Source organism: Nicotiana tomentosiformis, chromosome 8 (assembly GCF_000390325.3).
Source record: "Nicotiana tomentosiformis chromosome 8, ASM39032v3, whole genome shotgun sequence".
In the NCBI taxonomy this organism is placed as follows: Eukaryota; Viridiplantae; Streptophyta; class Magnoliopsida; order Solanales; family Solanaceae; genus Nicotiana; species Nicotiana tomentosiformis.
The window spans coordinates 106,934,656-106,945,372 of record NC_090819.1 but is presented as its reverse complement, the minus strand read 5'-3'; the positions used below and the strand labels follow the sequence as shown (position 1 = coordinate 106,945,372).

Here is a 10,717-nt window from a genome sequence, read left to right as displayed (position 1 = left end):
TGCAAAAGGAAAGAGGATGATCTTGGCCATGATAGTTAAACTTTGGAACATACCGGAATTCTCATTACCGGCGAATACTAGTTTGGGCGCTGACGTTATTCTGTTCAGGTAATGCCAGGAGCAATTTTTTTTCTATTTTATTTGATGTTCTTTGTGTTAGATTAGAAAATTATTGCTATTATTATAATTGATTAGTGAATTATTTAAGGTGTACCAGTGGAGCAGTGATTGTAAGAAGAGAGAAGGGAGAAAGGAAAGGTTGATTTTGTGGCATGAGAGATGAGGAATAAAAAGAAGAAAAAAGATGTGCCTTTTTGAAAAAGAAAAGGAAAAAAATCTAATTTGAAACTCATTCACGCGCGATGAAGAATACTGGTTTTGCCACATCAGTATTTGTATATAATGGGTATATTTTTATTGAAGTTGGAGTGTTCAATTAGTACTAGTATGAGTTGAAGTGACAAAATGGAAATTGGAGCCAAGTTTATGTAGTTGTCTGGGTATTTGGCCTTTTTAATTTGTTCATGTCATATAGGCCCGAGTTGGACATCCAATTGCTTCAATTTGAATTATCTGGAGAATGCAATGCCTCATATATATATAAAAAAAAAAAATGGACAATCAAACATATTTCTCGATTCACTCAAAGAGGTGAATAGGGTCCCAATAGAGATATGTAAAAAGCAGGTCCGATTACGCATATTCCTAATCCTAAATAGAATGTAATGATGTGGGATCCATATGTAAACATAGTATCTATTTAGATAGACCCGAATGACCCCTTCTCAGAATGAGAATGTATATAACCCTATTCCGGCCTAGTCCGGTATGGAATAAACTTATAATTATGAAATCGACTCGATCATCAGATTATAAGTTCATAACCCTAGTCCATTCCCATTTTGGGCGGAACAGATCTATAAGGAGATTTTTTGTTTTAAAAAAAATTTGACATATAAATATTTTCTTTTGTATAAATATTTTAAATCTGGTACATGTGAAACTAATTAAGAGTTGTTCATTCAAACGATAAGTGAATATGAAATTCTATACATTAAATTTGCAAATTGATCACTAAGACTGCTTTTTTTGATAATTATTTATACCAAACTTAATAAAAGTATAAATATATAAAAAACAATCTTTAGCATTGTGATAAGGATCTAAAAGGTTGGATAGTATTTTTTTTCACAAACATCAAGCTATGAGTTGCATCAAGGCAATATATCGTTGGTTGAGCTTAAATTGAAACTAAAAGTCATTACATGCATCCAATAAAATGAATGTTATTTATCAAGTAGAACTTTAGCCTAGCTCATACTAAGGGATACTGAAAACGCACTGAATCTCTTAATGTGATTGTTCAGCAGATATGGAATTTGTTTGTTTTATACTTTTATTTCACAACCTAACAAGATATTACTAATAATTTATTTTTCTTCCTTTTGCGCATGAAAGAAGCAAGAGATAGACTAAAATCTATCTCTCAAACTTGTCAAACCTAGAGGTTAGCTTGGAAGCCTGTCTATTAGAGTGTATAGCATTAGTTATTTATGGGTGGTTTGGTAGGAGGTATTAAAAAAAATAATGCAAGCATTAGCTGTATGCATTATTAATACCTTATTTGGTATATTTTTTCCCTGTGTATAATTAATACTTGTATTAATTATACATCATACTTGGTATTATCCTATGTATAAGTAATGCATAGAAAACCATGACATTAGTAATACCAAGGCTACTAATGCATGCATTAGGTTGGTTAAAGACAAAATTATCCTTAAAGTCCCTTAAAACTTAAGAATATGGAGGGCATTTTTGCAAACAACTATTTTTCTTAAAAATTATGCAATACATTATAGTTTTAATACATCACACCAAACAATAGATAAGAAATAATATTTGCATAACTAATACTTGCATTACTAACACATGCATTACTAATCCATGCATTACTAATACACATTATTCCGCACCATTCTTATACACCCTACCAAACGACCCCTTATTAAGTTTAGAGTATGGTAGTCTATCAATCTTATAATATTCCAAATATGCACGTTTTCTCTCACGTAGTTCTCGAGGTTGGCAATGGTGCCTTAACCAAATTCTAAAATAAAAAGACTTGGTAAATTCAATATTTGCATTGGCATAACCTATTTTGTATAATCATCACTTACTTTTGAAATGAAACCTTGATGAATAATGTATATAATCTACACATTTTATCAACTAGTAGTTTAAGTCTTTTTCCATTCACTTTATAGAGCTTTTCCACAAACTAACTGAAATTCTAGCTTGATAGTTGAAACTTTTCCCCTTTTCTCTAGGGCTTACCCCTTCCCAATTGCATTTGCCGGACTTTTTATGGCGGATCAGCTTATGTACAGCGGATCAGCTTATGTACACATTAACTATTCCACAGAATACCTATTATCTCTCGCCAGTACAAAAGTACGAGGCCCCACCAAATATTACAACATTGTTCATAACAATCTACTTTAAAACTCATTCTTGAGATCTATTATGCCCACCATGTATCCAAACTGCAGCCAAACACAACTAGAAAGCTAGAGCGCAGCATAAGCATACTGCATATATAAAGATACTAATACTTCAACATACAATGAACTCAGGACTTGATTACATGGTATTAAATCCAAGGCTGTTTTAAACACACCATACACCAACCAAATACTAAAAACTTCCTCGGGTAATCCACATCATTGCCTAATAACACTGACTAAAAAATATTGGTTTCTAACCAGAGGAAACAAAGGGTCTTTAAGATTAACAGTTGAACTAATTATGGTCATTAGAGACTTTCGACAGCAGGAGATGAATTGTCGGAACTAGAATTTTACATCATTTCAACTTTTCCATAAAATGGCAGCAGATGTATTCCGCTTATCAATGTAAAGCTTCAATGTTCTTAATATAGTCACTAGTTGCTCCTTTGGGCCCCAGGTAACAAGCTTGAAAGACTGGGAACTCCTTGGCTTCTCATTTCCTCTTGTGCTTTTCTAATTTCTTCGGGATCTGCAACATAAAAACAAGTGCAATCAGCAGAGTCGCAAAAGACACTTTACGTGTTGTCAGTCTTCTCTGAGAATGGATTGGAAACTACACAAGTATCAAAACGTAAAGCAGCTTCCGGAAATGTTTCCTGCACATATCAGTCACTACTTTTTCGGCTGCGCAGAAGTATAACTATGATACAACAGTTAGTGGTGGATTGGCAAAAAAGAAGTATTCAGTCATTTATAGTCCTTGATATGGTAACAATGACAACTGGTGGCTGAACGACACCTACGAGTTTTTTGCTGATTCAGAAGGTCGAAAGTGTGAGTAGGAAAGACATTATAGGTTCGCCAAAAGAAACGTCTAGCTCTTAGTGCATCAATATACTGCAAACAGTGCATACCAATTTGATAGATTTCCACTGATTAGAACGGATTAAAAGAGTTGGATCGAAAGAGATGAATTATGAGCATAAATAAAATTCATCCACCTTTTAAGCATGATAATAGATGGACAAATTTTTAAATTGAGAAAATATTTGACCGAAAAGAAATAGGTATAGTGCTTTTTACTTTATCTCCCGTCTATCTGCCTCCATGACCACCTTCTACATGTCTCCTTGTTCCTTTAATTTCGTTCCGTTCACACAATACTAAACTCTAGTTTCGTCACATCTCATATTGAGCAGAAATCGTACTAGAAAAACCTTAAGCCATCAGTTACTGGAGAACCAAAAGATAAAATATATATGTGTGTGTGTGTGTGTGTGTGTGTGTGTGTGTGTGTGTGTGTGTGTGTGTGTGTGAGAGAGAGAGAGAGAGAGAGAGAGAGAGAGAGAGAGAGACGAATAACTCAATGCCGTCACACTTAATGAGCCTACTTTTCAAGCAGAACACTGAAGCATATACATAATCAGAAAAAGTTTTTTCCTTCACTGAGCAATAGCTGCTGGATTCCATGGTTTGGGATATCTGGAGCTGGGGTAAACCAGCAACAAAACACTAATTATGGAGGGGTCTGGCTATATAACGATTTAAATAAGTTTAGGGATATAATTCTTTCGCGAAATATGCAGCTGAGATGTGTTATTCTATCAGACGCATACAAAACGCCACAGATTTAAACAAAAACTACACACACAGGTATCCAGAGATACATAACAGGCACATGCTACCTATTAGATAGATATATAAACAACACGCAGTTGGTAATATGAGCAAATAAACAAATCCAAATGCAGGTAAATTGACGCATTTAGAAAGTCATTGTAAGTCAAAAAAACTTCAGAGACAGAAAGAGAAACAGAGCAAAATGTCCTGAGGCGGAGGGGGTCCAGGTTGGTTCGGTATAAGGGATGAAGAGCTGATGTTTCTTAAGGGAAATATGGCCACCCTTTCTGTTTTAAATTTGGATCTCCATCCTAAGTTTATAGTAGATGACTGAAAATGGATTAGTGGGATTCACGCTTCATTAGATTCACAATCCAATTCAATAGAAGATCAGATGCCGGTAGATAAATAGATAGATTTACATCATAATCACTGTGGGACGCCAACCGCTAGGAAATCACATAACGGTGCAGTCATCCAAAAACACAACAAACTAGCATTGCGGATGGAAAACTGGAAGTGACTTGTGGATTTGCCCCCCTACTGGATGTCCCCAAAAAAGGGCAGCCCGGTGCACTAAGCTCCACTATGCGTGGGTCCGAGAAAGGGCCGGACCATAATTCGGTCTTATGTACGCAGCCTTACCTTGCATTTCTGCAAGAGGCTATATCCGCGGCTTGAACCGGTGACCTCCTGGTCACACGTTTTACCGTTGCACCAAGGCTCCTCTTCACCTTACTGAATGTCAATGCAATTTAATTTTGACAATGGTAAAATAACAACATAGAGTACTCACCCATATTCTCTACTAATTTTGGCATCAAAAACATCACAACCAGCATGAATCCAACCATCAGACCCATTGGGCTTTTCACCAGAGACATAATGGAGAAGGGTTCCCTTATCTGCAAGAAATTTTCACATAGTAATTAGGAATCTAATAGAAAGGAGGAAAATGGAAAAAAAGGAGATACGAAAAAAGCTCGACCTCATAATATTGCTCATCTCCCAGTGGCTCCAAAACTAGCTCAATCAGGCTCCTCCGATTCTCAGTTAATGCAGCTTGAACCTTTCCAGGGTTTCTGGCACTGACATCAACTCGGACCTGAAGGCCAGAAGAAGGTTATTATCCTAAAACTCCTTGACAAAGAATTGGTGATGAATTAGGCAAATATCATGGGAAGAGAAGCTTACTGGAGAAAAGAAGTACCCAATCGCAGATACTTCTATGAGATGCGTCCCTGCTGGCACATTATGGCTTTTGAAGTCTAAAGTCAAAGAATTACTAAAATAACAGCATAATCTTCCCCGTGCTCTTTGCATACACCTAGTTTCAACAGTTAGCCTCAAGGTACCAAATATTATTTATTGACAACATATGAAGTAAAACAAAAGGCTCGAACATCATAGGATAATAACAAGAGAGCCGATAAAAGACAATAGATAAAAAGGTCTAATACCTGATAATGCTTAAACATATGGCTAGCAGCAAGCATGTGACAAACAACATGACACACCAATTTATGGATCACATGTTATTCATGGAATTAATCAAGGAAACTTATTGCCAAATAATTTTTTTTTTTTTTTTTGGATAAGATAAATAATTTTATTAACAATTGGGGACTAACCCTGTATACAAGCCGTATACCAAATAATATAATTAATCTTAGCATCTAGTGCTATAGCTAATCCATCTGCATAGCAATGCATGCTTCGAGTTTCACTCTTCCCTCCTTAGCCTGATTGTACTCTGACTTAATTTCAGTGATCATTCAGTTCCACCACATATCCAAAGAAGAATGGGCTCCTTTTGCTCCAGATCTCAGCAAAATGGTTTCACCAATTTCCAGCATTCAATAGGAACCTTTGTCTATTTCATTGATCATCTCCTTGATCAAACAGCCAAATACCAGGCAGAAGTAATCTCGTAAAACTATATTTAAGGGGAAATCCAGTTACATAGCCTTGCTACCTTGCTCTCTTGGTTCATCATACAGAGTAGAAAGACAGAAGGAAATCATTTTTCAGTAAAGTTTGCAACAGCTAGTGCTTGGAAGTGAAGTCAGCTTATTATCACGATTAGAGCCACACATCGTTCTTTGCCAAATACCACCAATTTGTTCTTGCTCTTGTATTAGGTATATATCAGGCCAACAATAGACGAAACAGAGAAATTATATGAGATGACAGACAACAGAAAGAAGGCAAATAAAGAACATTAGATTAAATTCTAGTTTAACAATTAATTTGATGTACAACCTGGTTCGGGTTGATTGTCATAAACAGAAACAACTTAATTCCATTATTTCATATATGTCAAGAAACCTCTAAAGAAAGAACATATAGTGGGCAAACAAATGTAAAAATCACAGCATAGGGGAGCCCCTTTCTTTTGGAGATAGAGCATCAGTTAAATATCAGTGGAATAACAAAAATAACAACAATGACCTCCGTAACAAAGCTGAGAAATACATGGACATATAAGAAGGATACAATGAGAAATATCCATCAGGTCTCAGGAAAGTAACTCTTTGGCCACCATTGAGTAGGACTTTGACATTTGATGCTTTAGCGGCCAAACCAGATCCTTTCAAGCTAAAGCCTACCACACAAAAGAAGATAGAAACGTTAACAGCTATAACATTTTTTTTTTGATAAGGTAAATTGTATTAATCAAAAGGGAGAGAACTCCACGTTAACAGCTATAACATATCAAGAAAAAGATTTGAAGCACACTTTAGTGCAAGGTGTTCACTACAACATAACGAGAATTATAGCATTGTAATCTAAAATGACAGAACAAAATATTGAAAAACTAATAAAAATTGGAACATGGCACCAAAAATATACTCCATTCAAGCCAAACGGACGTCTTACTTCTTACTGTGGCCAAACCACAATCCTATTCTCTTTTCCACGATTCGCTATATTCTTCTCTATCAACAACATTCTGAGAATAATACTGGTTCAAACAATAAAACTCAATCCAATTTTAATTTTATAAAATCTCAAATTATCAAATGTTAACATTTATTATACTTTTGGCCCACTTCTCTCAAGACATAACTTCAACTCTCTTGCCACTCAAATTAGGTCAAACAAAATGAAACTAAGGCAAGAGTACGATACAGGGGCGACAAGCAACATCAACCGCAGCAACGGTCTGGATTAGAACTAGCGCTCAATATTGTTCCTTCGCCACCATCTGAGAATAAAAGAATACAGATATTTTTGGTCTTATTTTTGAGAAACAGCAAGTTTCTGCTTTACGCACTACTTAACTCTCAGCATTTATAGTTTATTGACTATCTATCCCAGTAAATAGTCCCAAAACCAGAATTTCACTGACACAACTTAGATTCCACCTAAAAGGCAGATGTCTAAGTTAGCTTATGCATAAAAATGATAAAAAGAGGATATCTTTTCCAATCAACCAAAAGATACTGAAGCTTCAAACGCATAGTGAGTGCCCTTGGGTCGAGTAAACTTTTCATGGACATCATCTATCCCTTCTTATAATCCAATTCAGCAGCCAAATCATTGGATATAAAGATTTAGCCCCTTTAGCCATATAGATTAGCCTCACTATTTCCACTATTATGCTATTCTTCTCTTGTCCCTTTCTATAATCTTTACACTATATGCTAGGATCCATATCCTCTTCTTGAATTTACTTTGGTTGGTTCAAGGAAGTAAAGCGAAATGGTAGGGATGGGAAATCACTAATCTATTTTCCCTATCAGTTTATCCTTCCGCTCATACTGTTTGATAAAGAAGAGAATAGAGTAAAGACATTCACCTCCTCATCTCTATCAAATTTCAAGCGGTCAACTCTCTCTACTGTCACTTATCCTTCAACTTTGCTTCCTTACTAAAAAGCAAACTAATGTCTAACAAGAGTAAACCAAAAGAAAGTAATAACTCTCTGTCCTCCTCTTTAGTTCTCCTATGGCTACCCATTACCATATCCCTCTATCCAAATAAAGTGTCGGTTTCTTGGATTACCAGTACTTTATTTTTATGAGTTTGGTGTCCGAGTCAGCTTGTGCACACCTCGAACTATTCCACCGAATGCATAAAGCACAAATACTGGGTAACTCTATCCCCGGGAAAGAAATCACCTACTGTTGTTTTGTTTCTATTGATATTTGAACCAGAGACCTCATGGTTCTAGTTCAAGTATTGGAAAAAGCAATTGAGTAGTTTGTGGACTCATCCTCATCCTCAATTCCCCACGCCCATGCTCTTCCTAAAAAAGGCAAATCTTGTCCTCCAACAAACAAGTTAGATCCTATGGCCAAACACCATCCTTCTTGTTCAAGTAAATACCAAAAGTAGAGCTTTTACAGAGTACACGCAAACTCAATAAGAATGCTAAGCTCCAACAAGTTTTTCCCAAAATAAGAAGTAAATTATTTCGCTAATACAACCTTGTAAATCTACAAATCAAGTAGAAAAATAAAATTTGTGCAACTGGGTTCTTCTATATAATTAAATAAAAGAGGAAAAGGCAAAATTAAATGAGTACATACCAGGAATTTTGACACGACCATTAATAGTATAACCATCACTGCTCCTGCCAACACAATCAAAGCAACAATAAAAGACCAAGCTTAAAACAATTCAATATTTATATTTTTCACCTAGAAGTATATAGTTGAGAAAACTTTATAGATTATATCATTATATTATAAGATCCGATAGCGAACCAAAAACCCAGATTTGAAACAGATAAAAACTGGGTTTTTGTATGAAAATACATGTGTGAAAAAGAGTACCCGGATGCGATCGCGAGTGTGGAGGCAAGTAGAGAGCATAAAGAAAGAAGTGAGATTAGAGAAAGCAACATTGTCATCGACTTATGCATCACTGCCATTGGGAATATCAATTTCTGCTCGGGCAAGGGATACAAATAGAGTTGAATCGTTGACAGGTATAAAGGACGGAATAGCCAATGGACAAAAAGTGATGAAAAACTGTGGACTGAAGTGTAAAAAGAGAAAAGGCAGTGAAGCCCCTAACAGCTTTTGGAAAATGCGATCTAGTCCCTTAAGTTTGAATAGAAATCCGAATTGGGTTAATAAAGTTGGAGCGACATGTTTTATGTCAGTTAGTACAGGGTCAATTTTCTTTTGTTTGCTAGTAATTTTGTAATTTTTTCTTTAGTTATTTTTAAAATTTCCTAGTAACCTTTAAAAGGAAAAGATTTTGAAAAAAATGTAAAAGTCAATGGAACGTTATCACTCGATAAAATTCTATTTTTATCCAAAAATAATCAATCTTTCACTCTCATGTGACCTCCTCCAAATACACCCTCTTACACATAAGATTCTTTAAATAAACTTTCATAAGGGCATCTCCAACGCCAATTGCATTTGCTATAATGTAGGTGATTTTTGGAGTAATTGGTCCCCAACGCTCCTGCATTTTTAACTGTAAAATAGGGATGAATAGTGTCACTCCAAATTTGGAGTCATCTCCTCCATTAATATTTTTATTACTTTATTATTATTTTTATTATTTAACTCTTTTAATTTATCCCTATGGAAGTTAAATATTTATGTAATATTTAATCTGTAATATGTATTTAATTATCTTTTATCTCAATGATTTTACTTTTATTTGAATTTTTCGTTAATGTATATAATCTATAATATTTGCTTATAAATTATATTATTTAAAAATTTATGGTATAAAATAATTTTATATTAAATGGTTATATAAGAAAGGAATATAAATTATATGTGATGAATATATAAAAAAAAGAAAAAAAGATAATTTTTTTTAATAGAAATAAGAAAATAAAATTTAAATAAAAGATAATAATATAATATTAAAGAGAGAGAAGAATATAAAATAAAATATTCTCTTTTATAGTAATGGTTGGAGTAACTTTACTCCATTTTGGAGGAGAAAATAGAGGCAAGGGTTGGAGATGACCTAACACCTTCTGAGCACCTTCCTTAACATCTTCCTAGCTCATCATCCTTATCCAAAGAATATTCTCTCATATCCTATTTTTGCTCACCAATTCATCTCTTCATTCACACTTATATAATCACGCATTACTCATATAATATCTAGATCGAGAGAGCACAAAAAAAAAAAAGACTACCAGAAAGAACCATAGAGAGAAAAAAATAAAAACAAGAGAGGGATTAGAGAAAGCAATGAGAGGACAAAAATAGATTATAAACAATCACGACTTTTTTTTTTTAACCTTTAAGAGGATATATGGGTTTCTCGTCTTCTCCAATTAGTAGCAGAAAAATACAGCAACCTTTGTCAAAAGAGAACAACATATCCACCATGAAACAATAATAGCTCATCACCATTTTTCACATTGTTAACACCCCAATGCTCCACCTGTTTTGGTTTGAGACTCCATTAAAATAGCTTTAAAACTGCCAAGAAAATAAGCCAGAAAACAACCACCAAATTTCAGTTTCGTGCTTGACTTGTTTCATGATAATTTCTTCTATTCCAAATCAAGCAATTAAAAGTGAACAAAGACAAAATTCTTAAGACAAAAGATATCTGAAATTAATTTTATCCAAGACTCGGGGAGTGTCTTATATCTTTCC

At 34.6% G+C, this 10,717-nt stretch overlaps 1 protein-coding gene across 4 annotated transcripts; it reads right to left on the bottom strand.

Moving 5' to 3' along the window:
* Positions 1-2,563: 2,563 nt before the first annotated feature.
* Positions 2,564-9,098, bottom strand: LOC104100077 (ER membrane protein complex subunit 7 homolog). 4 transcript variants are annotated; one of them, XM_009607242.4, is made up of 7 exons: positions 8,912-9,098; positions 8,666-8,709; positions 6,627-6,735; positions 5,325-5,388; positions 5,119-5,235; positions 4,927-5,035; positions 2,564-3,039 (listed from the first exon to the last, which is right to left on the bottom strand). In XM_009607242.4, the coding sequence occupies exons 1-7, from the start codon at positions 9,007-9,009 to the stop codon at positions 2,945-2,947; spliced, it is 636 nt and encodes a 211-aa protein (XP_009605537.1). In that variant the 5' UTR covers positions 9,010-9,098; the 3' UTR covers positions 2,564-2,944. The 4 variants fall into 4 exon arrangements, with proteins under 4 accessions (XP_009605537.1, XP_009605534.1, XP_070038704.1 ...); XM_009607239.3 differs by having other exon boundaries at positions 5,325-5,457; positions 6,606-6,735; positions 8,912-9,088; XM_070182603.1 differs by having other exon boundaries at positions 5,325-5,457; positions 6,606-6,735; positions 8,666-8,703; positions 8,912-9,086.
* Positions 9,099-10,717: the final 1,619 nt, after the last annotated feature.